Source organism: Stegodyphus dumicola, chromosome 5, assembly GCF_044657685.1.
Source record: "Stegodyphus dumicola isolate Sdum_Otavi_A_Nest chromosome 5, ASM4465768v1".
NCBI classification, from domain to species: Eukaryota; Metazoa; Arthropoda; class Arachnida; order Araneae; family Eresidae; genus Stegodyphus; species Stegodyphus dumicola.
In genome coordinates this window covers 21,348,311-21,373,725 of record NC_140772.1, presented here as the reverse complement: position 1 = coordinate 21,373,725, position 25,415 = coordinate 21,348,311, and the positions used below count along the sequence as shown (strand labels likewise).

Here is a 25,415-nt window from a genome sequence, read left to right as displayed (position 1 = left end):
CGAAAAGTTTCAGGCAGCATATTTCAACGAAAATATCCATTTTGACCGCTATCGAATGCAATTTAACGATGTTTTTGCGTGATATCTGTACGTAAGGACGGAATAAAAGACTCGTTTCCTTCAAAAAAATTATAAAACTGCTTTAAAATTTATTCTGAAGAGAATTTTTTGTGGCGTCTGTACGAACGTATGTACGTGCGTGCGTACGTACGTATCTCGCATAACTCAAAAACGAGTAGCCTCAGAACGTTGAAATATTGTATATAGGACTGCTATAACATGTAGATGTGCACCTCGTATTTTGGTTGCAATCAAGCACACCAAACCTATACAAATATATTTATTTATATATCCACTCTGTTACCCGCATCAGTGATCTCAGTTTCTTTACTCTTATATGTTTGTAAATTGTACATTTTTTCCTTTAAAATGATTGAATTATGTTTTTCTTATCTTTCGGTTAAGGTTTTTATGCCTTTCGTAATTCTGGATGCAATATTTGTACAATTATCAACAATTTTAAAGCTGTTTAAGTGCGGTTAAGTTTTAAATAACATGGCGGACATATTTGTTTACATTTGAAATAGCAGAATTGTAGATTTGTTGCCAATCTAGAGAGACTAAGCTTCGCAACAACAAAAATAACGCCTTCATTTTATTATTGCGAATTAAATCATGCTTAATCCTTTCTGGAATTTTTTCGAGGAAATAAGTGTTTAAGATTTACTTAATTTTTAATACAGATATTTTGAGCCTTTGTGTATTTTCGTCTTGTCGCGAAGTGAAAACTGAATTAATTGAATGAGAAATAGTCAATCGTCTGTGAAAAATTGTTTCTTTTTTGTTTTGTTTGCTTAATTTCTTTTTTACATCGTTCTAGCTTTATTATAGTATTTGAAAAGAACATGTGGCAACGATTAGATAATTCTATTCTTTAAATGATATAAATTTTGTGCATTCTGAGTTATAATATGAATGACATATAATACTGTTAAGTGAACCTAGTTCCAGAGTGTCGCTATGTTAAACAAGTAGAGTGAATTTTAAAGAATGCTTTTATTCTATTGTGGTTTATGCGCTGTCGGCGAAGTAGATTTGATTAAATCCAATAAGTTTAAAAAAATGCAAGAAACAAATGCGTATAATTTTATATTCCGTACAAGTCATGTGGTGTACACATCAGATTTTTTTGGTTTTGTGCAGCGGCCATCCTGAAATTGTGCCTTCGTGGCGCCGATCAAAAAAGAATCGCCAACAAAACAAGGGGCGCATAATTGTAAACTTTTACCGAAATGTATTCAGAAACGGAAGAAACAAGAATTATCTTACGCTTCTGACGAGCAAAATTTGGAAAAAATGGGTAAGAGACAAATTTTCATTTAAAGATATCACCTTGATAAAACAGTAGCAAGCTAGCCCATAAGCATTAAAAAAAAAAAAAAAAAAAAAAAAAAAAAAGTCACGTCTGACTTAAAAACATTTTAAAAAGTGATTACAGCAAATCACACTGGACGAATTGTGAGCGAAACAGAACCTCAGTGAGTCTTAAACAAAGTCGAATGTGCTTTAAGACAAAGAAAGGAAAAACAAGATTCCCTCCCAAAGACACTAAGCTGATGTGTTTATGGAAGGGAATTCCACATCCAATTAACAATATTGCCCTGTTTTGTCATTTTCACTTATGCCGTTCTCTCTCATTAGTACAGGAACAGTAAAATTAAATTAAATTTTCTGTTGATCTATCTGTTTAGTATTTTTTCTTTTCTGCTTTATAGTCAGTCATTTTTATTATTCTGGGTTATGAATTTGTCCACAAAGTACAGTTATAAAGCTTACATAATCCAGCGCCTATGGTTTAGGAATGAATTAAACCATTTTACATTAATCCCTATGAGGAAAATTGTTTCGGTTTATGAACATTTCGGTCGAAAAATAGTTTTCATGAATGAATTAAATTCGTGAAACGAGGTTTCACTGGATAAGACTCAGAAGAATTCTAGAAATCGGGGGTTTTAGTTTATAATACACGACAAAATAGATAAAATGGATAGTCAAAATAAACATTTACAGAGGCTGTAACGTTTATTTTGAGTTATTTCGCATATTTTCCGACGACCTTTCCTTAATGTTAAAGGCAATCAGTATCTTAGAAATACATTTTTTAACTGGATCTATATTTTTGAAAGTATAAATTATCGTCTGCTACTTTGTAAAGTTTATCCTAAGTTTTAACAGTTATCTTTAGTTACAGCTACTTTCCTGTACCAAATGTGTTTTTAGAATCGCGGTTAATGTAAATGAGTAAGAGCGGTATTTAAATCGAAGTTCCACTGACTTCGTTCGAGAGCCAGAGTTTCTAACTAGCGCCAGTTCGCGTTTTAGCCTACACTCTGTAAGCCATTACTACGCTCGGCTGTATCTCAGGCTCTTGATAGCTTCGCAAGTTTAGTTGATATTTAGGGGGAAACTACTTAGAAATCTTGGTAGCTTCGGCTATATCTTTTTAGTTTAGCTTTAGTTAAATTTTATTTCTGATTACTTTGAGTTCAAGCCAAAGTGGGGGCTTTGCTGTACTTCCTGAGAAAGGGACCATCTATAAAATTCTTATTTTGAGAAATAAAGGGTAATTAACCCTTCTTGAGTTTTACGTATCTGTTTCTGAACTAAAGCGATTATTTGCTTAAGGGGGCTCATACACCTTAAACCCCTTATGATCTTCGAATATGTGACTGTTGCAAGAATTGAGATAACTTATTTATTTTAAAAGGAATTATTTCCAACTTTTTATGACTCAGTACATAATATAGCTGCTTTCTGAAATCGTAATCAGAAAGTTTGTGTTGCCACAAATAATTTTATAATTTAATCCGCTTTGTGACAAAAATTTTCGTCATGTTTCCAACTTGCGCGCACAGTTTAAAATTATCTGTTGCATTATTTAATTCCATAGTTTATATATAGCTTTTAGAACATTTGGAAACTGTTGTAAACCAAAAATACTTAGAATTTCATATTAAATTTTTATTTTATTTGTAGTTGAGTTTATAAAATGTATTTTATTAAAAATATCTGTAATATTTTCGTGCATAAAATTTTTTAATATTAAAATATTCATCATATTTTGGGTTCAGATAGAAAATAGTACCCATATAAAGAATTCCATCTAATTTCAAGCATGTACCATTAGCCATTTTTAAAATATCATGCGCGCAAGGTGGAAAAATGACGAAAAATTTTGTCACAAATCTGATTAAATTACAAAAATATTTGTGGCAACACAAACTTTCTGGTTACTAGTGTCCAAAGCAGCTATATTATATAGTCAACTGTAAAACGCTGGAGGTTATTACTTTTAAAATAAAAAAAAATATGTCAATTCTTACAATAGTCACATAATTCGAAGCTCATAAGGGGTTTAAGATGTATGAGCCCCCTTATGTGTTTACGAGGTTCCTACACACTTAACTGTTAGATAACATGTTAGAACCCCACAACTTGATAGTTTTGTTTTCATGCAAAATAGCGCTTTTAAGAGGCAATGGATGCGTCAAAGTTTGGGTTCGAGGAGAAAAATTGTTTCAAACATATATCCAAGCAAAAAACGGAATGTTTCAAATATTGCAAAGGTAAGATCCTTAATATTAAAGGAAATTCCGCCAAGTCAACGGACAGTTGGAAGATCGTTAAAATGCTCAAGTAAACTGGAAGCAAAGTAATTCATTCCTAACAAGCATATTCAAATGCTAATAACTTCTTAAAAAGTAACTTTACACACAAGCGGTTTTTTTGTAGACGATAGAGTTAAAACCATAGAATATTGTCATATGAAATTTATGAAATTTTTATTTCCCAATTTTGTATTGAAACATGTGTTCCAAACAGGTTGCTGTTTGTGTTCCAAACAGGAAGATATATATTGCAGGTTCCTGTTTGTATCCAAACAGCAAGATATAAATTCATGTTCAATATCTATTGGTCAAGGGCAAGATACACATCGTATAGACCAATGCAAAAAGAGGTGTTCATCTGGATACAAGGAAAGAAGAATTGCCCAAAAAAAAAAAAAAAAAAAAAAAAAAAAAAAAAAACTGTGTAAAGTAGCTAAAAATAATGAAAATGTAAATAAGGAAGCGGAAACATATGGTGCAGGAAGTTCGATTTTTGCTAAAACCATCGTCCACTGTCCCCTTAAGCAACGGAATGCTGAGAATGCTGAAACTTTATTTTTTAAAAGTTCAGCCCACTAGCTGCATAGTTCAAAACACTGCTGAACAGTGGTAGTTGGACTTGGTTTAAACGCCACAAACGGGCTTTCTCCCCTTGTGACGTAAATATAAGCCAGCTTTCTTTAGAATGTTATCTACGAAAGCGTATAGGCTCCTTCCTGGACATATACCCCTTATTTTCTTTGTCTTGTAAGGAATTTTTTTTCTCTTTAAGGCGTGTTATCATGTTGTAATTGGACGCATATCATTAGCAATCAAAAGGTTCGGAGTCTGACGAAGAGATTGGTGTTTTTTTTTCTCCAGAATAAAACTAGTAATTCTACAAGCTGTGCTTGAACTGATGTGGTGGACGATATTCGTCAAAACTAGGATTTCATAACTGGGTCCCTTCCTTCCCTGTCTCTCTTTAAGTGAAAGAAAAGGTACGGGGTTCTTTCCCTCGTTATCATGTGCTATCGTAGTCTAAATGAAAGCACATTAGATTAGTAATCGAGAGGTTGGGGGAATCTTAGTGAAAGCATGTTGGTTTTTCACATTTCCTATTCCGAAATACACACATAATAACTCTACATCCGTAATCAACTACCTAAATCAAAGCTTCAAAATTCACATGTGGCCACCACTGCAGAAACAAATAGGCAGCATTGTTCATTAAACTTCACAGAAAATGTTTTAGATAACTCTCTACAGATTCATTCTGAGAAGAAGATTATAGAACGAATTTATTTCAGGTAATTTTATCAGTTCGGTTCTCCTGAATCTTTGTGGCCGTGCTTGGCGATATTTGAAGTCAAAACACTTCATGCAAAACAAAGATTATACGAAACGACTAAATATTGTGAAGTTTTACTGGTCGTTTATCTCTCTGCTATGCCTCCTGGTGTTTGGCCTTTAGATCGCATTGTTGAAATCCATCCTGGAAAGGATGCCAATGTTAGAGTTGTTACAGTAAAAACTGTTAGTGGTTATTTTAAAAGATTTGTAGTAAAACTTTTACCGTTGCCATTGCATCGGGAATGATCTATTGTTGATGCAATGGCAAGGATGGGAGTTAAATTTTGGATGTATATTTATATTTGTATTCTTTTTCTCCTTTTGCTTTATTTATTTTCCCACTGTTTAATTTTATGTTATGATTTACAATAATCTTGTTACTGTCAACATGCTTTATTTTACCATTAAGTTTGTGTGAATGGCAACAGTTGTTCATGTTTATATTTCAGCAGAATAGCGATCTTAGCCGCACTATGCTGCAGGCAATTTTTCTCTTAACTATTTCATGTTTTAGAATAATTCGCTGTTATTTAAAAATGCAATGTAGCTCAAATAATTTAAATCTTGCACATCTTTACAGATCACCAAAGAAGTTTAATTCAAGTTGCTTTTTTGCTTTGTGATTATTTCGTTTGTTACTTCGCCTTGCAATTCATTATATGTTTAGTCAATCGGTAACAAAAATACTAGACAGCGATACCTTTACTAAAAAGTAAAGCCGTAAAAATATATGTTTCTTTCCTTGCTTTATTGTTTGTCTAGTTTTCAATCCGTCTTGTTTTCATCATTTGTTAAAGGAAAAAGAAACAAACAAGAGATTCCAATAGGCACTGACCTGAGCAGATGTCCATCTCGCCTTCTGGCATTCTGCCAAGGTGAGTCTTCGTACCGGTAGGCTTTCCTGATAAGCGGGGCACAGGAACAGCTTAGCTTGTTCCCCATTGCTCCACTCACAAAGCCTCACACGATCCAGCTAACATTCTTTTAGCCCTCCCGCCGACCTGCAAAAATAAAAAGCATGAACATTTTTAGAACAAATCCTTTTAGCATTATAAACTTGAGAAAAGTTTTATTTTCAAGTTTCTTTAATAAAAATATAATACTGAATTCAGTTAAACATAGCTTACAAAAGCTCAGAATTATGCTTGTGATAGTCTGTTCTGGATAAAAAAAAGACGAGGGTTTTTGGTTTGTTTGTTTGTTCGATCGAGACTTATGTTTTGTTTCAAAGTCATAGGCAAGGTCAAAACTGTTCTCCAGACTGAGTTAGACTGGAAGTGTTTGAGGAGTTATGTAGAAGTACCTTGAGTAGTATCAATTACATGGTACACTTGAATGCACTTCTTTAAAATGCTTAACACTATAGTGACTGAGATATTTTTCTGCGTTCTTTTGAAGATGGTATTTGGAATAAAGGAACTTCTGGAAATTTACTGTATTTATTACAAATTATGAAAAAATCTAAAATAAATAAATAAATAAATAAAATAAGAAAGGAAAATTTGAAAGGTTTCAGATTTTAAATTACGTCCAAAGGGGCGTTTTTTTAGCATTTTGTGTGTTACCTTTATTTATTAAATATCATGTTCTTCGCGCGTAAACCATAAAATTCAATTCAACAGCAATATCGCAAAATAATTTTAAATTGAGTATATCTTTAGAATTTCCAAAACACTGTCTCACGCGCTGGTGATAAAAATGTTTTTTCTGTACAACGTTGCAATTGCTCGCTTTGAAATCCTTGAGTCTGGTAATCAAAAATTGCTTAAAATTTTACAAAATATGAAATCTGTAATAAAACAAATCCCAAATTTGGGCTTCCAGATGGCCATATTCGCAGTAGGATTACGTCATTCAAAATTGGATGGCTCTAGGTACCGTTGTTTTATCACAATGCGAGAAACATACATACATTTATGCAGATTCTTCATTATTTAATTTCTTCAAATGTAATACATGGACATAATATTCGGTGGCAACACTTTGAAACGTGAAACGGACATTCAGGGCGATTTGACACAAAATCGAAAAGCGAAAATTATAGTCCCTCAAAGCCTCTTTGTACTAATAAAAAGGAGCAGGAAATTAACACATTAATTTGTACTTTTTTAGATAAGATAGCAAAAGAAGAAAACATATTTTATTCAATAATTCAAGCCTACTTTTAGGTTTTACCATTTCGCCAAGGAAAAAAATTCTGCATAATTGCAATGGAGGCATTGAAGAAAACATACCATCAGCTACCAAACGTGAGTCTTTGCGAATTTATTAATGAAAACGGAGCTAATAATTCAAAGCATATTATTTCATTTAAGCTTTTCCATTTTCTTTTATCCCCGCTTGAATGAGTGATAATGTACGATACTGCAGACGCGAAGATCTTAATTAGAGTACAGCTGTTAGGAATGCTGTTGTTTTATCTCTGTCATCTAATGTTATTTTATTTTTTAAAAAAAACTCTTTTAAGAGAAAGTACAAAAAATTGCCCTAGCTTTTTTGCAGACATATTACAGGGTGTTCGGGATAAATTTGACATATTTATAATTGATTATATTTTTCCGAGGTATTGACACACACTACTCGTCATTTAAAAGTTTGGACGCTTCTTCATTCATATACAAGATGTCAGAAAGGATGGATGACTGGAACCCACCTGAATCTTGGAACTTGCATCATGATGATTGGTGCCGGCCATTAAAATAAGGATATTATGACTGCTGCCCAATGCTCCCTGAACACAGTAAAAACAATCAGGCGTGAACTAGAGACTTGCAATGGTGAACGAACGAACAAAATCTCTAAATAAAGAGCACTTCTATTTCTGGATTCAAACTGAAAGTCTCCTGGTTGTTGACTAATACGTTACAAATGTTTTTCTTGTGATTTCAGCAAGTCAGGCTTTTAAATACTATGCATGGTATTTAGAATCTTACCCTCTCTGTTTTGATTTCTTGTTTTTGAGATGAATGTGCTAAAATTTATTAAGTAGTATTCACTTAAAGGTCTTTTGTAATTATTAGCGTTTAGGAGAAATACATAAGTTCAAGGTTAAGCCCTCGTCTTATACAATAATTAGAAATACAGCTACAACATCTCCTACTAAATTATTTTGAAAACAATCGTTTTATGTTAAGCACAATACTTTATTTTTTACTGTCTTCATTATTAAAAATGGTTGACCGCCAAACATACATATACAATAAAGGTTAAAATTATCCATTTATAAGGAACTCCTGTGAGAATTAAAGAGATAAATGTGTAGAGACATTAGGTATTTTTTGGAAGCAGGCAAAATAAAAAAGTAGCAACGCCTTCCCCGGGAATCGAACCACGGACATCTGGAATACCGGCCTAGCGTGCAGAGCCACTACACCACGAAGGCACGCTAGGAAAGCGGGACAAATACCTTATATACTCCCCCCTTTTAAAGGGCGACAGGGGTTTATAGGAGACCCAATCGCCAAATTTTGGGTTAGGAGAATCATCATCCAACACCCTTTTAGTTCGGCCGCCACTGTAGTGATGGTAGGCCTTTTTTGGAAGCAGGCAAGATGAAAAATATGCAACGCCTTCAACGGGAATCGAACCACGGACCTCTGGAATACGCGCCCAGCGTGCAAAACCGCTAAATCACGAAGGCACGCTAGAAAGGAGGGAGAAATACCTTATAAATGTGCATGTAAAAGGAAAAAAAGACACCAGAGCTGTAGACCAGGAGTTTTCAACCTGAAGAGATACTCCCTTGGGGAGGGGGGGATTTTATAGTTTTAGGAGTGGAGAACTTGATCAACCTTTTATTTAGCTATTAAATATTTAATTTATGAATATAAAAAAGCTACCTTTATTCAAGTTTTGGCATTGATCAATAATATCTATACGTTGTTGTTGTTTGATATATTAAAAAAATCTGATGTGGACACCACATTACTTCCTTGTACGGAATATTAAATTATACGCATTTTTTTCTTGAATTTCATTTAAATTGATTGGATTGAATTAAATCTACTTCGTCGACAGCGCATAAACCACAATAGAATAAATGCACTCTTTAAAATTCACTATATTTGTTTACTATAACGACACTCTGAATGCACAAAATTTATATCATTTGAAGAATTATCTTATCGTTGCCACATGTTCTGTTCAAATACTACAATAAAGCTAGAACGATGTATGAAAGAAATTAAGCAAGCAAAACAGAAAAGAAACAGTTTTTCACAGACTATTTAGTATTTCTAATTCAATTAATTCAGTTCTCACTTCGCGACAAGGCAAAAATACATAAAAACTCAAAATATCCGTATTAAAAATTACGAAGTAAATCTGAAACACTTATTTCCTCAAAAAATTCCAGAAAGGATTAAGTACGATTTAATTCGCAATAATAAATGAAGGTGTTACTTTTGTTGTTGCGAAGCTTAATCTCTCTAGATTGGCAACAAATCTACAATTCTGCTGTTTCAAATGTAAACAAATATGTCCGCCATGTTATTTAAAACTTAACCGCACTTAAACAGCTTTTAAATTGTTGATAATTGTACAAATATTGCTTCCAGACTTACGAAAGGCTTAAAAACCTTAACCGGAAGATAAGAACAACATAATTCAATCATTTTTAAAGAAAAAAAAATGTACAATTTACAAACATATAAGAGTAAAGAAATTGAGATCACTGAGCCGGGTAACAGAGTGGATACATATATAAATATAGTATTTATATACGTTTGGTGCGGCCGATTGCAACCAAAATACGAGGTGCACATCTACATGTTATAGCATCCTATATACAAAATTTCAACGTTCTGAGGCTACTCGTTTTCGAGTTATGCAAGATACGTACGTTGAGTTACGCAAGATACGGCGTTTGTACGAACGTATGTACGTACGTAAAATTCTCTTCAGAATTAATTTTAAAGGAGTTTTATCATTTTTTTTGGAGGAAACGAGTATTTTATTCTGTCCTTACGTACAGATATGACGCAAAAACATCGTTAAATTGCATTCGATAGCGGTCAAAATGGATATTTTCATTGAAATATGCTGCCTGAAACTTTTCGCGATTACAATACTTCCTTTTTACTTCGTACAAGGAAGTAAAAAGTGTTAAAAAATAATCTAAATCGAAATAAATGTGTATGTAAAATTTTCTTCATATTTTTCAAGCTTGGAAAAAGAGGAAATGTAACGATCACCTAACAATGGTAAAAGAGCTGCACATAGTAAAGATGGTTGAGAACGACTTCTATAGACATTTCGGGATTAAATCATGCATTGCTTCAAATAAATTTTCATAACCGAAAGTTTTTTTTTAGAATACACTAAACCCTTGCCAAACGCGGTGTTGCGGAACACGATATTGTGAATACGCGTTATCTCAACTGTTTCCATTTAATTTGAACAACGCAGAAATTTCAGTTATATGCGGTGCGCTGTACAACGTCAGCGGAGTGGTTTGAAAATTCATTCATTAAAGAAGTCAAGTATGACTTCTTTAATGAAAACTCAAAACCTGAGCTTTAAAACCCCTTCACGCCGGCTGTCACGTCTACGTGCCAGCAACGAACACACTCACCTACCGGCCGACACGCAGGCGTGACAAAGCATTTTCCCGTTTACTACCTACTGTCACGTATTTGTGCCAGCGTCCTGGAACGTTTTTCAAACTATAATTTCTGCCACAAGATGGCACTGTATGTCCATATGGTTTCAGATACATGTACATTAGACCTTCTACTCGAAATGAGAGAAGCATGACTCACATACACGTGTTTTTGATTATATAAACAAACGGGGAAATAAATGTTTCCGAATGGCGTGATTTATGACGTCTCTTTAAATCGCACTTTATTCGCACGTGGTAGTTTTTTATTGTAAGTAGAAGTTTTATATGCGCTAAAGCGTTGGGTATTTCTGTTTACAGTTCAGTTTTTAGAAAATAATTATATCTTGTTAGACGTGAATTCTTTCTGTTTTTACCGTTGCAATGTCGAAGCATCGAAAATGTTTAACAGAGCATGAAATAACAGAAATGATGCAAAAAATTTCAGATATTGATTCTGAAATTTTGATATTCTGATATTGATTCTGAAAGATTAACTGAAAGAACATTTTCCAAAACTTTGTTCAGAAGAGACTGATAAGAAAATGAGACGACGGTGCTTCGTTTGTTCACATTTCCGGAAAAATCCTCCAAAACGGCAAATGAGTTATTGCGAGTGCAAGGAATGTAACGTAGGACTGTGTGTAGATCCCTGTTTTCAAATTTTTCATACAGAAAGAGAATTTTAAATAATATATTTAGTTTTCAGATGTATAATGTTAAAAGTCATAAAATGGTGAGTAATTAAAATAAAATGTGTAAAATATTCATTTAAACAAGAAATAAGGTAATTAAAGTATATATATAAAAACATCTATAAAGCATAAGCCGTTTAAATACTCTATAGAGCATTATTAAACAATGCGTTGATACTTCGGAAATTTCATGGATTTAGGCTTAGTAGCAATAAAAGCCCCCGGCCCTGGAGAGACGCTCGCGGAAGACACTGCCGGCCTCCGCGATAAGCGCGCGTTTTCGCTACCCGGCTCGAAGGGGTTAAAGTCTTCCTGTTTCTCGATAATACTCCATGATACAGTACCGAAGTCGCTAACATTGCATCCAAATGTAGAGCTTCTATTCCTTCTAACGAGCAGCACTTCGTTCATCCAACCAACGGATCAAGGAATCATAAAAATATTCAAAGTTTATTATGTCAGGTATAGCACTAGACAAAGGGTATCATGACACACTAATGGCATTTTGGAAGCAATTAAACATAAAACACTGCACAGAAATGATTAAACGCACGTAGGAATAAATGAATTCATCAACAATGAATGCTTGTTGGCATCAGGGCTGGCTATAAGCACCAACAGTTTTAGAGGATTTTCATCGAATGTAAGTGAAGGAAAGGAAGTCGTACAAACTGCAAAAGCAATAGGAGGCAAAAGGAGTTGTCAGATGTGGAATAAAGAGAAGTTAAAGAATTGGTCGAAAATAATGGTCCTGAAATGAGAAATGAAGAACTGGATGAACTGTGTGATTTTGTAATGGAGGTAGACCCAAATGAAGAAAGAAAAGAGCACTTTATGAAAGGTATTGAAAATATTGCATTCCTTACCAGGTAATGTAAGTTCCGTTAGACATCTTCCCAAGCAAAAATCACTGACTTTTAAAAGAATAATGTATTATGTACCTACTCATTAAGCAGCAATAGAAATCCGTTCAATTAACATTTCTTTTCTTTTTCGCTTTCAAATACAATAATATTTGGGCTTGTATAAATTGTACATACTTTTCTAATCTGAAATATACCTAATCCGTTTTTCGTTTTTCCATAGAAAGTTAACTTGGCGAAATGTTAATATTGTTACGTTATTTTCTTCCTTCACGTTCGTACGAGGTTTGTAGATTTGGAGCGAATAACGACGACAGCACTTGAGGGAATATCGAAACACACTTTATTTAGCCAATATTAATCAGGACAGCTCCAAAGTCACGTTTTACAGTCGTCGAAGATCTACTACACACTCGCTGGAACAGTCAGCAACACAGCTTTCAGGTTATCAGGGTATAACGGTGGAAACAGCTTCACAGCAAAGCACCAGAGTACAGCTCCCGACTCTTCTTGGTCGTTCTCGGAACTCCACGTACTACCGAGACTCTCCACGCTACAACTCGCGATGCACTCGAGTACATACAGAGCACAGCTCCCGACTCTTCGGTTCAGTCACTTTCGGAGCTCATTACACTCTCTCCACGATGCACTAACCTCGATACACTAGGAGATTCTTTGGATGCACTCGACGGCCCACTCGGCACTCGCTGCCCGGCTGTCAACTCGATCGACTCCGCACAGACTGACTAACTCGAGACTAACTATCTCGCACTACCAGCAGGGTTTATATAGCTTTCGGCTTGTGTTCAAGAAAACATTCTGATCTAAACCGGTAAGAATTCGTTCCAGAAGGTTCTCCATCCGTCCATGGTATATCGTCACTTTTGTCCCCAAATGGGCGATTTCTCGCCAAATGTGGCAATCCTGCCGTCATTTGTTCTTTTATGGCAACCCTAAAACAGTTTTGCGGAGAAGCTATCTTACATTCTGGATTATCATTATCTTTCATTACATCTGGACATTTCGTAACAATATTTATGAAATTGTTATTTCAGCATATAGAAAATCATCTGTAATATATCAGACGTATAACACGTATTTAGAATTTTTATATGTAGAAGCACAAAAAAATTCCTCGATTGAAATTTAGGAAAATAAAATGAATGCATGAATTTAATTTTATTTTTACTAGGTGTCTACCACTTTTCTTTAGGAACAAAGAACATTTTGAATGCTATAAGACCTTTTTTCAATGAGAAGCACTGAATGGAAGAAAAGATGCCTTATCCTAAAACACTTCACAGATGAATATCTTTTATCAAACATGTTTCAGAAAATACTCTACACTGAATGAAGAACTTTAAACTGGAAGCTATTGATAAAATAATCAACAAAATAAATATGCTTTCTTCTGAAGTGTGTAATGGCAAAATAGTAAAGCACTCTTCAGGTCTGTTGTTCCTTTATTAATACTGCGACACAGGTCATATAGTTTAGCAAAGAAAAAAAAACTATGCAATGGAAATTTGGAGCTATTAAAAAGTACTTTATTTGCGAAATATCGGATTTTGAAAATGATTAAATACAAAATTTTATATACTTCTTTAAATTAATTGAATTTAAGCATACAGCATATCTGTAAACTTCCCGGGATTATTTCGATCAATTAAGAATTGTATATGTTAGTATTCACTTTTCTATATTCAGATAATAATCTTACATTCAAATATTCAGGACTTTCGGTGCAGCTTCCTATAACTTCGAATACATCTATTTATAAGTAATTGTGAACGTAGACAAAATGGATAACATGCTAAAGAATAAAAAAATCTGATGTGTACACCACATGACTTCCTTGTACGGAATATTAAATTATACGCATTTCTTCTTGCATTTCATTTAAACTTATTGGATTGAATTAAATCTATTTCGCCGACAGCGCATAAACCACAATAGAATAAATGCATTCTTTAAAATTCACTCTAGGATTTGTTTACCATAGCGACACTCTGGCGCTAGATTCACTTAACAGTATTATATTTTGTTCATATTCTAACTCACAATGCACAAAATTTATATCATTTAAAGAATAGAATTATCTAATCCTTGCCACATATTCTATTCAAATACTATAATAAAGCTAGAATGACGTATAAAAGAAATTAAGCAAACAAAACAAAAAAGAAACAGTTTTTCACAGGCGATTCAGTATTTGTCATTTAATTAATTCAGTTCTCTCTTCGCGAGAAAGCAAAAATACATAAAAACTCAAAATATCTATATTAAAAATCACGAAGTAAATCTTAAACACTTATTTCCTCGAAAAAGTTCCAGGAAGGATTAAGCATGATTTAATTGGCAATAATAAATGAAGGCGTTATCTTTGTTGTTGCGAAGCTAAGTTTCTCTAGATTGGCAAGAAATCCACTAGTCTGCTGTTTCAAATGTAAACAAACAATGGCCGCCATCAAGAAAAGGATTAGGCTTAGCGGCACTTAAACAACTTTAAAATTGTTGATAATTCTAAAACTATTGCATAGAGATTTACTAAAGGCATAAAAACCTTAACCGGAAGATAAAAACAACATAATTCAATCATTTTTAAAGCAAAAAATGTACAATTTACCAACATATAAGAGTAAAGAAACTGTCACTGAGCCGGGTAACAGAGTGGATATATATATAAATATATTTATATACGTTTGGTGCTGCCCATTGCAAGCAAAATACGAGGTGCACATGTACATGTTATAGCAGTCCTATATAGAAAATTTCAACGTTCTGAGGCTACTCGTTTTTGAGTTATGCGAGATAGGTACGTATATACGTTCGTACAGACGCCACGAAAAATTCTCTTCAGAATTCATTTTAAAGCAGTTTTATAATTTTTTTGGAGGGAACGAGTCTTTTATTCTGTCCTTACGTACAGATATCACGCAAAAACATCGTGAAATTGTATTCGATAGCGGTCAAAATGGATATTTTCGTTGAAATATGCGGCCTGAAACTTTTCGCGATTACAATACTTCCTTTTTACTTCGTACAAGGAAGTAAAAATATCAAAATTTACTTTTATTTTTTTAACTGTACACTTTTTTTAACAAAACACTAAAATAAATTTGCTAAATATTATATATGATTATGAAACTGCGATACATATGTCAAAAAATGTCTATTATTATTATATATTGGAAATAAATACGGAAAAAATTGATTATGAGTTTTACGAAATATATGATTTTTTACAAAATTTAGAATTTTTACAAAATTGTAATTGCTCATAATGCATGATTTTGTTTCAGATTAAAACATACTTCGAACCGCATAGGATTAGAATTAATATAGAAATTACTCATATTTCGTTTTTTTGTAAGTAAAATATTCCTTTACTTTTAATTCGTGTAAAAATTTCCCACAATATAAAGTTTCTACTTGCTAGTAATGCAAGATTACACTGGTGTGCAAAAATTAAGGACGAAGTCGAAAAATTAGCATATCAGCTGAACGATGAGGCAGAGCGGACAGAAAGACCAATCAGGAGATTAAGTAAGGTGATGCACGGGAGCACATGCGCAGATATGCAAGTAGACGTAATGGGGGAGTGTCTGAGTAGTATAAAGCATGTTGTCGGTGTAAGATCAGTATTTCTGGCAAAGAGATTGCACCCGTATAGCAGTTAAAATCACACCGAGTTGCTGCCTCAGCGAGAAATGGCGAATAATCAATCTGTTAGACGACATCTGGATGCTTTTACCCGAGGTCCAATCATTGGGAAGTTGGAGGAAGGCCGCAGTGTGACAAGTGTGGCTGCAGAGTTCGGAATTGCTCACAGCATCGTTTCACGACTTTGGAGACAATTTCAAACTACAGGAACAGCTATCCGGGGGTTTAGTAGTGGTCGTCCACGAGGAACCACACCCGCAGATGACCGGTATATTGCCTTACAGGCCAGAAGAAACAGGCGGCACACAGCGGAAGAAATCGCTAGACACACGACACAGGCAACTGGACGACCGATATCGCTTTTTACCGTGGCCAGAAGACTGCACGGTGGTGGTCTGTTTGCACGACGCCCTGTACGGTGTGTACCTCTAAGCCTGCCCATCGGACAAGGCGTTCTCTGTGGTGCCGGGAACACCGGAATTGGAGAGACAATGAATGGGGACGAGTACTCTTTACAGATGAGAGCAGATTCAGTCTGAGTAGCGATTCTCATCGAATACTCATCTGGAGAGAGCGGGGAAGCCGCAATCATCCCTCGAACATCTTTGAAAGGGACAGGTATGGAGGTGGCGGTGTTCTCGCTTGGGGAGGCATCATGCTTGGTAGTCGTACAGACCTTCAGATCTTCGACGCAGGTTCAGTCAACGGGACCCGTTATTGTAACGAGATTCTTCTTCCATATGTGCGTCTTTTTAGAGGCGCTATGGGTCCGCAGTTCCTTTTCATGGACGACAATGCACTATGTCATCGCACAGTAGCTGCCGAACAGCTCTTAGAGAGTGAGGATATTGAACGTATGGATTGGCCGGAACGATCTCCGGATCTCAATCCCATCCAGAATGTATGGGATTTTCTAGGCAGACGCTTGGCAGCTCGTACCTTACCACCAGTAACGATTCCGGAGCTTCGATTGGCGCTGCAAGACGAATGGGCAGCAATGCCTCAACATCTCATTGACACCCTCAATCTCAGCATGGGCAGACGCTGTAAAACCTGTCTAGCAGTCAGGGGAGATCATATCCCCTATTAAAGACCGGATGTTTCTTGCTGGACACGCATCACAGGGATGTTTCGGCCTTCAGTCGCATTGCGCTCCATGCTACTTTTTCAATAATGCTTCTTTTTATCCCTCTGATTTCTCTTTTAGTAAGTGTTGCTTACATTACTCATGTCCTTATGTATTGGGGATCTTACGGTATTAAATGTGTTGATTTGGAAAGCTTTTGTACAAAGTTATATTGAAAAAACCGTCTCGTCCTTAATTTTTGCACACCAGTGTAAAAGATATATAAATTTTCACGATAAGAATAATTAATACTATATACCTTCTGCTGCAAAATTTCAAATGCCATCTCAACATTTACCAACATCGAATCGAAAAAGTCTGAATCTCATAACAAAATTTAAAGTTATAAAAAATAATATATATATAAAGCAAAATTACCTTTACATACATTTTGAATAAAATTGTCGACTTCGAAGACAATCAGACACGAGTGCTTATTCTTCAAAGTAATTTGTTTTTTTTTTGGGGGGGGAGAAGTATAGGATAGTTAATTTCATCCGAAATCTACGCCGAATTATTGCTGCTTTTTTCCCTAATTTTAAATTTTACATTTGGTTGTTTCTCTTCCATTGGAACTAATAAACTATTCACACTTTTTATTTTTATAAAGAAATGGCACTAAATGTCAGGATTTCGTCCACTCTTAGAATAATCATACGCATCAATTTAATCAAAGTTTTGCCAAAATAAATTAATGAAAGAAAACTATTATTGATATATCATGTATTTAACAAAGTTAAGGTGTTCGAATACACTATCCTCTACTTAGCACAGTTTTATTAAAGAATCATAAGTTACAATAACTACGAAATATTTATCTAACAAGTTAGCGAGTTTGCTTAGCTTAGATAAAACACAAAAAGACCACAAAAACTAAGAGCCCAGACAAAAGCCTAGTTTACTTTAGTCTTTTCTGATTCCCATCATAAATCTCAATAATTGTCTCACTCTCTTCATACAAATTCAAAACTCGATTATTTTTCTAACCACTCGGAACTTATACTACCCATTTACTTTTACATAATAATTTATGCCCATAAATTTAACATTTCCATTTTGTTTCAGATTTGTGCAGCATTTCGATTAAATTGGAAAAATATAGCATCAGGTTTAGAAATGTGGTAAATTCTGTATGCCTATTTTCTTGTATAAAATTTAATAATTTGAATTTAAATTCATTAAACGGGTCTTAAAAATATTTTGAAGGTCGAATATACTATATAATAAGGAAGAAACTGACAGAACTCTGTGCATGTATAATTATAAATGACAATTTCTATCGAAAATCTTAGATAAGGGTCACTCTGAAATTTTTTAGATACATATAGGTTTTTAAAGTTATACTTACATAACTTTAGAAGTGTTCAAAGTAGTTTTTTTCCATCATCAATGCACTTCTGTAGGCGAATTTTTCAAATATTAAATGCCTCAAGCCATTCATTTCTTAGAATCGACGAAAAAATAGCTTCATCAATCTCATCTTTGGAATGGAAACGACGTCCACATAAGTTCTTTTTTAGATTAAAAAATAGCCAAAAGTCGCACATAGCTAGATTGAGTGAATGGGGTGGATGTTCTATAAATTTAATGTGTTTTTGTTCAAGAAACTCAGTTGTTAATCTTGCAGAATGAGAAGATGCATTGTCATGGTGGAGCAAGAATCTTCTAAGATTCACTTTATGAAGAATTTCTGGAAGACAGTGGTGTACTAGTTAGCTGTGACTGTTTGTATCCTTCCAGCTTGATGGTTTTAACCAGTCCTGTAATTCTGAAGAAAACGGCATATACTACTTTTTTCATGGTCTGTTGTCTTTTCACCATTGTAGACATAAAACCTACCATTCTTCAGAGATCCATACTTTGACATGTTAGGACGTTGGGACGTCCCCCCCCCAAAAAAAAGATAAATGAGTTTCATCAACAGTTATGATTTTAGAAATAATGTAGTGGCCGCCATCTTTAAATAATTGAAGGGTCTCTTTATTGATTCCTCTTTTTGGTGCTCAATTGAATTATAGGGATCCTAATAGCAAACTAGTTTTCTTTCCATATGGAATTATTCATGAATAATTTTGTGTATAATGGTGGATCCAATGTTAAGTTCCTTTTGTATCATTTGGTAGAGCCAATCTGCCATAAGCGTCTGTACACGGTCTGCTTTGAAACTGTCGTACCAGTGGCTGAAGAGAGCTGACGAGACAGGTCTGAGGCTGTGCTCCGCCTGTTTCTTTTGGCAGTAACTGCCAAATCCCGGTCCTCATTCGCCGTCGCAACTCTGGGGCGACCTGTGCTGTAACGTCGACTCGCATTATCATCCTCTTGGAATCGTTGCCAAAGCCTGGAGATGACACTCTGGGCAATTCCAAGTTCGTCTGATACTTCCAGTTGGGTACGCCCACATTCCAGACGGCCGATAATTCTACCACGTAAAAAATCATCCAAATGCGTCCTTTGTGTCATAACTATTCGGTTATTGCACTGAAATGCTTATAAAGCGCCTGCGAACAATTTTACTTCTTTGCCTGTATTCCTTATATATCACTCTCTTACACTCTCGTCATTGTGACATACCATCGGTGTCATCTGGTTACTTCCTGAAATTTGCATATGGATTCTTGAAGATGTGTGTAGTGATTTTACTCGTGCGATTTTTACAAAACTTGGCAGTTTGGCATAATTTGAGTCGTAGAATCGAAATATGGAAACCAATTGGCATGTCATTTCAGAAGAAGTCCGATTTTGGGTCAAAATTTCTATATTAGAACAATGCTATATATAACTCTAATACATATCCTAAGTTACGCACGAGACATGAAAAACGCAATTTTAATTTCATCAATCGGCCCAATAGAACGAAAGACATAAAACTCTCCTCCCATTTTTTTTTTTTTTTCGCTCAATGTACCTCTGTATTCCACAATCAACCTCTAAAATTACGTACATCAGTTTTCATAAAAAATAATATTAGATATTAATTTTATGAAATAATGCTTATTACTATAAACATATATACCTAAAGACATTAAATGTTTTCTTGCTCTCACAACTTGTGACAAGGAAGACATTAATCAGATTTTTGTAGTGATGTACGATTATCAAATCGTGTACCGTTCTTATAATACACTGGCGAGAAAACAGAGCGAGTTGTTCAATTAATGCGTCTAGACACTCTTTTATCTTGCAACCATTTACCGTTCGATATAGAGGGCATCGGACGATCGTTTATATCACAGATGCGTGTGATAAAATCTTTATATACGCCAACGGCTAGAGTAAGCTGCAGCCGACACTGGAAACCAATGTGATTAGATGCATTAAGGTCATAGAATGATTTAATAGCGCAGAAGATAGCGCCGTTGGAAATAATTGGGACCGCAAATGAACAAGATAGGAAAACCGCAAAACCGCAAATGAACAAGATAGGAAATAATTATTAGATAAGATAAGAAAGCCTGGACAAGAATAAGCAAGTGGCGCCATCTGTTGGTGAAACCAGAACCAAAACATAATTTCTTTAAAGGCCAAAGGCAAAGATGGATTGGAATTAGGATCGTTAACAAGAACAGAAAGATTTTTTTTAATGTGAAATGCATCTAGAAAATCCAGTTCTCTAATGGAACCAATGGCGCCACTTGCTTATTCTTGTCCAGGCTTTTTTATCTCTTGTTTGCTCCTATAGGCTGAAATTCTGAAATATTCGTTTAGCTAGAGATCTAACTTAATGTAATTTAAAGTATAAATTAAAAGGTGTAGTTCGAATAAGAATTATATTTATTGTTTAAAAAAGGTAAGTCGAAACTCTTTCACAAAACAGCTCGACAAAAATTCGAATTTAAAAATTTGGTGCTTTGTTTCCGAGACTTCACTTCTAACTATAAAAATATTTTGTGTATATGTTAGTGTGAAACACCGAAATCTGGAGAATGTCGACTTTCACTGGAGAATGTCAACATTCACATAGTTCTAATTCAGAAGTCGGGTTTTCATCCGCAAAGAACCCGTTGGCGCCGTTGCATTTTTACTCGCCAAGCTCGCGGTTCATCGACGATAATCCGAGCCGTAAACGTGATTTTTAGTGCATGTAAATTCAAGTTAGCAGATAAAACAATGTATTAAGTATATTGTAGTAAAAATTCACAGATAATAAGCATGTAGATGTAAAACTAACCGGTTAAACGTGATATACGAAAATTGTATTAAATTCAAGTTAGCACAGAAAAGAATATATTTTGCATAAGAGCATTTATAACGGAAATAAAACTTCATATAAAAATATAAATTAGTATTAATATACTGAAATTAACCGGTTAAACGTGACACACGAAAAAAATTTGTCTTAAATTCCAGTTAACACAGAAAACAATATATTCCTTACTGCAGCAGTGGTTTGCTAATTTTGATGACCATGGTGATGCATCAAACTAGTCTGTCATCCTAGATAATCAATAATATTTTTTTTTATTTCAATTTAATCATCTATTTATGTCACACCTGCCATCCTCTGAAAGGTTATTGTTAGAAAAGCATTAAGAATATATTATCTTGTTTAAATTTTACGCCATAAAAATTAATTTATTCTCAGAATTTTAGATGACAATAACCAATAATAAAAATAAAAGCATTACTTAATTATTTAAAATGTACATTTTTGCGGTCTACGAAAACAAATTACTTTAGACGTTGGAAACCTCATGGTTCTTAGAGCTGTTCATAATTAAGAACACAACGTGAACAGCCGTGTTACAAATTAGCATTCACCCCTCCTTTCATCCCGAACCGAGAACCGGCATCTATCTACGAAAATATTTCTATTTATTCGTTGTTAAAGAATTCAGAAAAACTAATATTAAATAAGAGAAGAATAATATAAACCTGCAAATGCGAACAAAGACAGTGATAATTCAACAAAATAAACGCAAAAGGAGTGGTTGCATACTTCGAACAAGGGATATATCCGATGAGTTATCAGGTTTGAACTATTATCGCCAAAGTTGGCGATGTTTACATTTACCGGTTTCTCTGCGGATGTGCTTCCCAGAAGTCAAACAACAAAAATCAGCGTTCATTTTCAAAATTTTCACAGGACTAGTTTCGATGGTTTTACCGAACCATCATCCTCAGCTGCAAAACCGCAAATGAACAAGATAGGAAATAATTATTAGATAAGATAAGAAAGCCTGGACAAGAATAAGCAAGTGGCGCCATCTGTTGGTGAAACCAGAACCAAAACATAATTTCTTTAAAGGCCAAAGGCAAAGATGGATTGGAATTAGGATCGTTAACAAGAACAGAAAGATTTTTTTTAATGTGAAATGCATCTAGAAAATCCAGTTCTCTAATGGAACCAATGGCGCCACTTGCTTATTCTTGTCCAGGCTTTTTTATCTCTTGTTTGCTCCTATAGTTGCTTGGTGTATGTCCGAAATATTTTCCAAATACTCTTATTTCTGACTTACACCGCTCAATGTCGACATTCACCATGTACTAATGGTGAATGTTAAACATATAACAATATTATATTTTCTTCTCCGTAATTCAGTCGCGAATAAACGCACTTGAGACTTGAAATAAGAACTTAAGAACATGAGAACCTGAAACACACAATACATTCAAAATGAGAAAGGAAAATAATAGAAGTTAAAAACTTACTTAATTATACAGTACGTTCTAAATGAGAAAATAAAATAACAGTCATAAAAAACTTACTTAATTATGTGATTCAAATCTTATTTATTGCAACAACTTAAACTATTATGGCACTTTATGACCTCTCTTTTCGACCTACCCCAGAGCAAATCTGTGATTGTCGACATACACCGGTGAGGGTCCGAATGTACAAGAACGTAATGCAGTATTCGGTCTTTCATGTTGACATTCTCCGGTGAAAGTCGACATTCTCCAATTTCGGTCTTTCACGGTCATAATAGTCATAATACAGCGAAGACCCAATCCTCCTAGTACCACTGGACCATATGATTATAAAGGGTCGACCCCCTCAAGACCACAAAAGAAAAGAAGAGAGAAAAAGAAGCTAATTAACTAAAAATAATTGGAATAATTGGAATAACTAAAAATAATTGGTCTTTCACGTAATATATGTTTAGATTAGAGGAAGCTGATGCTTTTATTCTTTGCAGATTTATTCTTTGTAAATTTATGAGGATTTGTGTTTTGGGCGGTTAAGCCTTTTTATACATATACAAGGTGGCGCAAAAGTTCCTTCCCAATTTTTTAATTTTAGTAATTCTTTCTGGAGTTAATATTTATTGAGTTTCTCTTTCTGTTAGGTTAAAATAAATAGAGTTTCGATATGGAGCGATACATGCCTGTAGAAAGGATAAAATCCGTAATTGTTTTATTTGGAAAACAGAAGAAGGATTATTACTCAGAAAAACATTCGATGATTTCGACGTCAGATATTCTCCTTCCGGAAAGAATGTTGCAACTTGTAGCGAAATTTGAAGAGACAGTATCACTAAGAGACGCCAAGCACGGCAGGAAAGTCGCGAAGATGGAATATGTGCTGAAACGAGCTCTTAGTTTGTCATCGCGAAAGGGGAAATCATTTGTTAGACATCATTTTCGTAAATAAAAACTTCAAGAAACACCACTTTGTATTATGAGCTTCAAAATATAAATTTACTTAACTTTTCATGTATTTTTACTTCCTTGTACGAAGTAAAAATGAAGTATTGTAATCCCGAAAAACTTCAGGCATCATATTTCAACGAAAATATCCATATTTACCGCTATCCAACATAACTTAAAAATATTTTTGCTTGACATCCGTGCGTAAGGACAGAATAAGGGACTCTTTTCCTCCCCCAAAAAATATAAACTGATTTAAATGAATTCTGAAGAGAATTTTTCGTGGCGTCTGTGCGTACGTACCTACGTATCTGGCATAATTCAAAAACGACTAGCCTCAGAACGTTGAAATTTTGTATATAGGGCTGCTATAACATGTAGATTTGCACCTTGTATTTTGGTTGCTATTGGCCGAACCAAACGTATGTATATGTATATATATATATATATATATATATTTGTAATAATAAAATTCCGTAGTCAAGAATACACTTAGAATTCTAACTGTATCCTTGACTATGGAATTTTATTATTACAAATATATATATATACATACATACATACATACATACATATATATATATATATATATATCCACTCTGTTACCCGGCTCAGTGATCTCAGTTTCTTTACTCTTATATATTTGTAAGTTGTGCATTTTTTGCTTTAAAAATGATTGAGTTATGTTGTTCGTATCTTTCGGTTAAGGTTTTATGCCTTTAGGAAATCTGCAAGCAATATTTGTAGAATTATCAACAATTTAAAAGCGGTTTAAGTGTGGTTAAGCCTAATTTTTAAATAATATGGCGGACATGTTTGTTTACATTTGAAACAGCAGAATAGTAGATTTGTTGCCAATCTAGAGAGACTAAGCTTCGCAATAACAAAGATTCGCAACAACAACGATAATATTTTGAGTTTTTATGTATTTTTGCCTTGTTGCGAAGTGAGAACTGAATTAATTGAATGAGAAATACTGAATCGTCTGTGAAAAACTGTTTCTTTCTTTTTAGTCCTATTTCTAGGCAGGCATGACGCATAGGGCCTTCTTTTTCTTCCTTGTCTTCGACGCTTACTTCAAAATCTCGGCTTCAAATGACTACCGAAAGAAAAAACATATGGCTCCTAATTCCATGAATTTATTCGGGTAGGAAGCGCGTTCTTATTCAATTTGTGTCCTCAATTCTCGAAACCCTAGAATAACATTCTTGTGTATACCTACATTAAATATAATGCATTCTCTTCGCAGTATTATTTACTTCTTCAAGCATCTCACACCCACTCACACGTGTTATTTCCGTTATCGCTTGTTTATTCAGTATATCACTGAAGGAACGCCTGAGAAAAATCTTCGAATGCATGAATTCAAAAGATAAGAGCATCGCACATTCATCATTCAGGATTCTCCGTAAAAGAACGGGTGCGCGTTAAACGGCGAATATGTGGGGACATTAGATTATTTTGAAGCAGAAGACATGAAAAGTGAGCAGTGTCCTCGCCGGGACTCGAATTTGGACCTCTCGAAAGCGCGCCGAGTGTGCTACCGTTACTCCACGAAGGCATGCAAAAAGGAGAGAGAAAATATTTTATAAATGTACCCAAAACTAAAAAATGTAGTTCGTAGTCATAGGTGCGCATTATAGCCCGGAATATACGGTAATCACTTTGCATAAATTAATCTCGAGGCGGGGGTATGTGATAAAAGTCAGCATCATTAAACAAAATTCTTCTGGTGAGAAAGGCTTTTACCTCAACGGTTTCATGAAGAAATTTTCATTAACATTACTTTTACATCACGCGCTGAAATCCAAATCGAGCGAGTGGAAACTGATCAAAAGAAATCGTTACTTAGATTTGTTCTTTAATTTAACATAATTTGTT

At 34.5% G+C, this 25,415-nt stretch overlaps 1 protein-coding gene across 4 annotated transcripts in view; it reads right to left on the bottom strand.

Moving 5' to 3' along the window:
- Nucleotides 1-25,415, bottom strand: part of LOC118197475 (protein still life, isoform SIF type 1-like) — a 325,495-nt gene that overhangs the window by 155,654 nt on the left and 144,426 nt on the right. For all 4 annotated transcript variants that reach the window (XM_085816492.1, XM_085816494.1, XM_085816495.1 and 1 more), the window contains exon 2: nt 5,836-6,001. In XM_085816492.1, coding sequence (XP_085672618.1) covers nt 5,836-5,942 — 107 coding nt within the window. In that variant the 5' untranslated portion in view covers nt 5,943-6,001. The remainder of the gene's footprint in view (nt 1-5,835; nt 6,002-25,415) is intronic.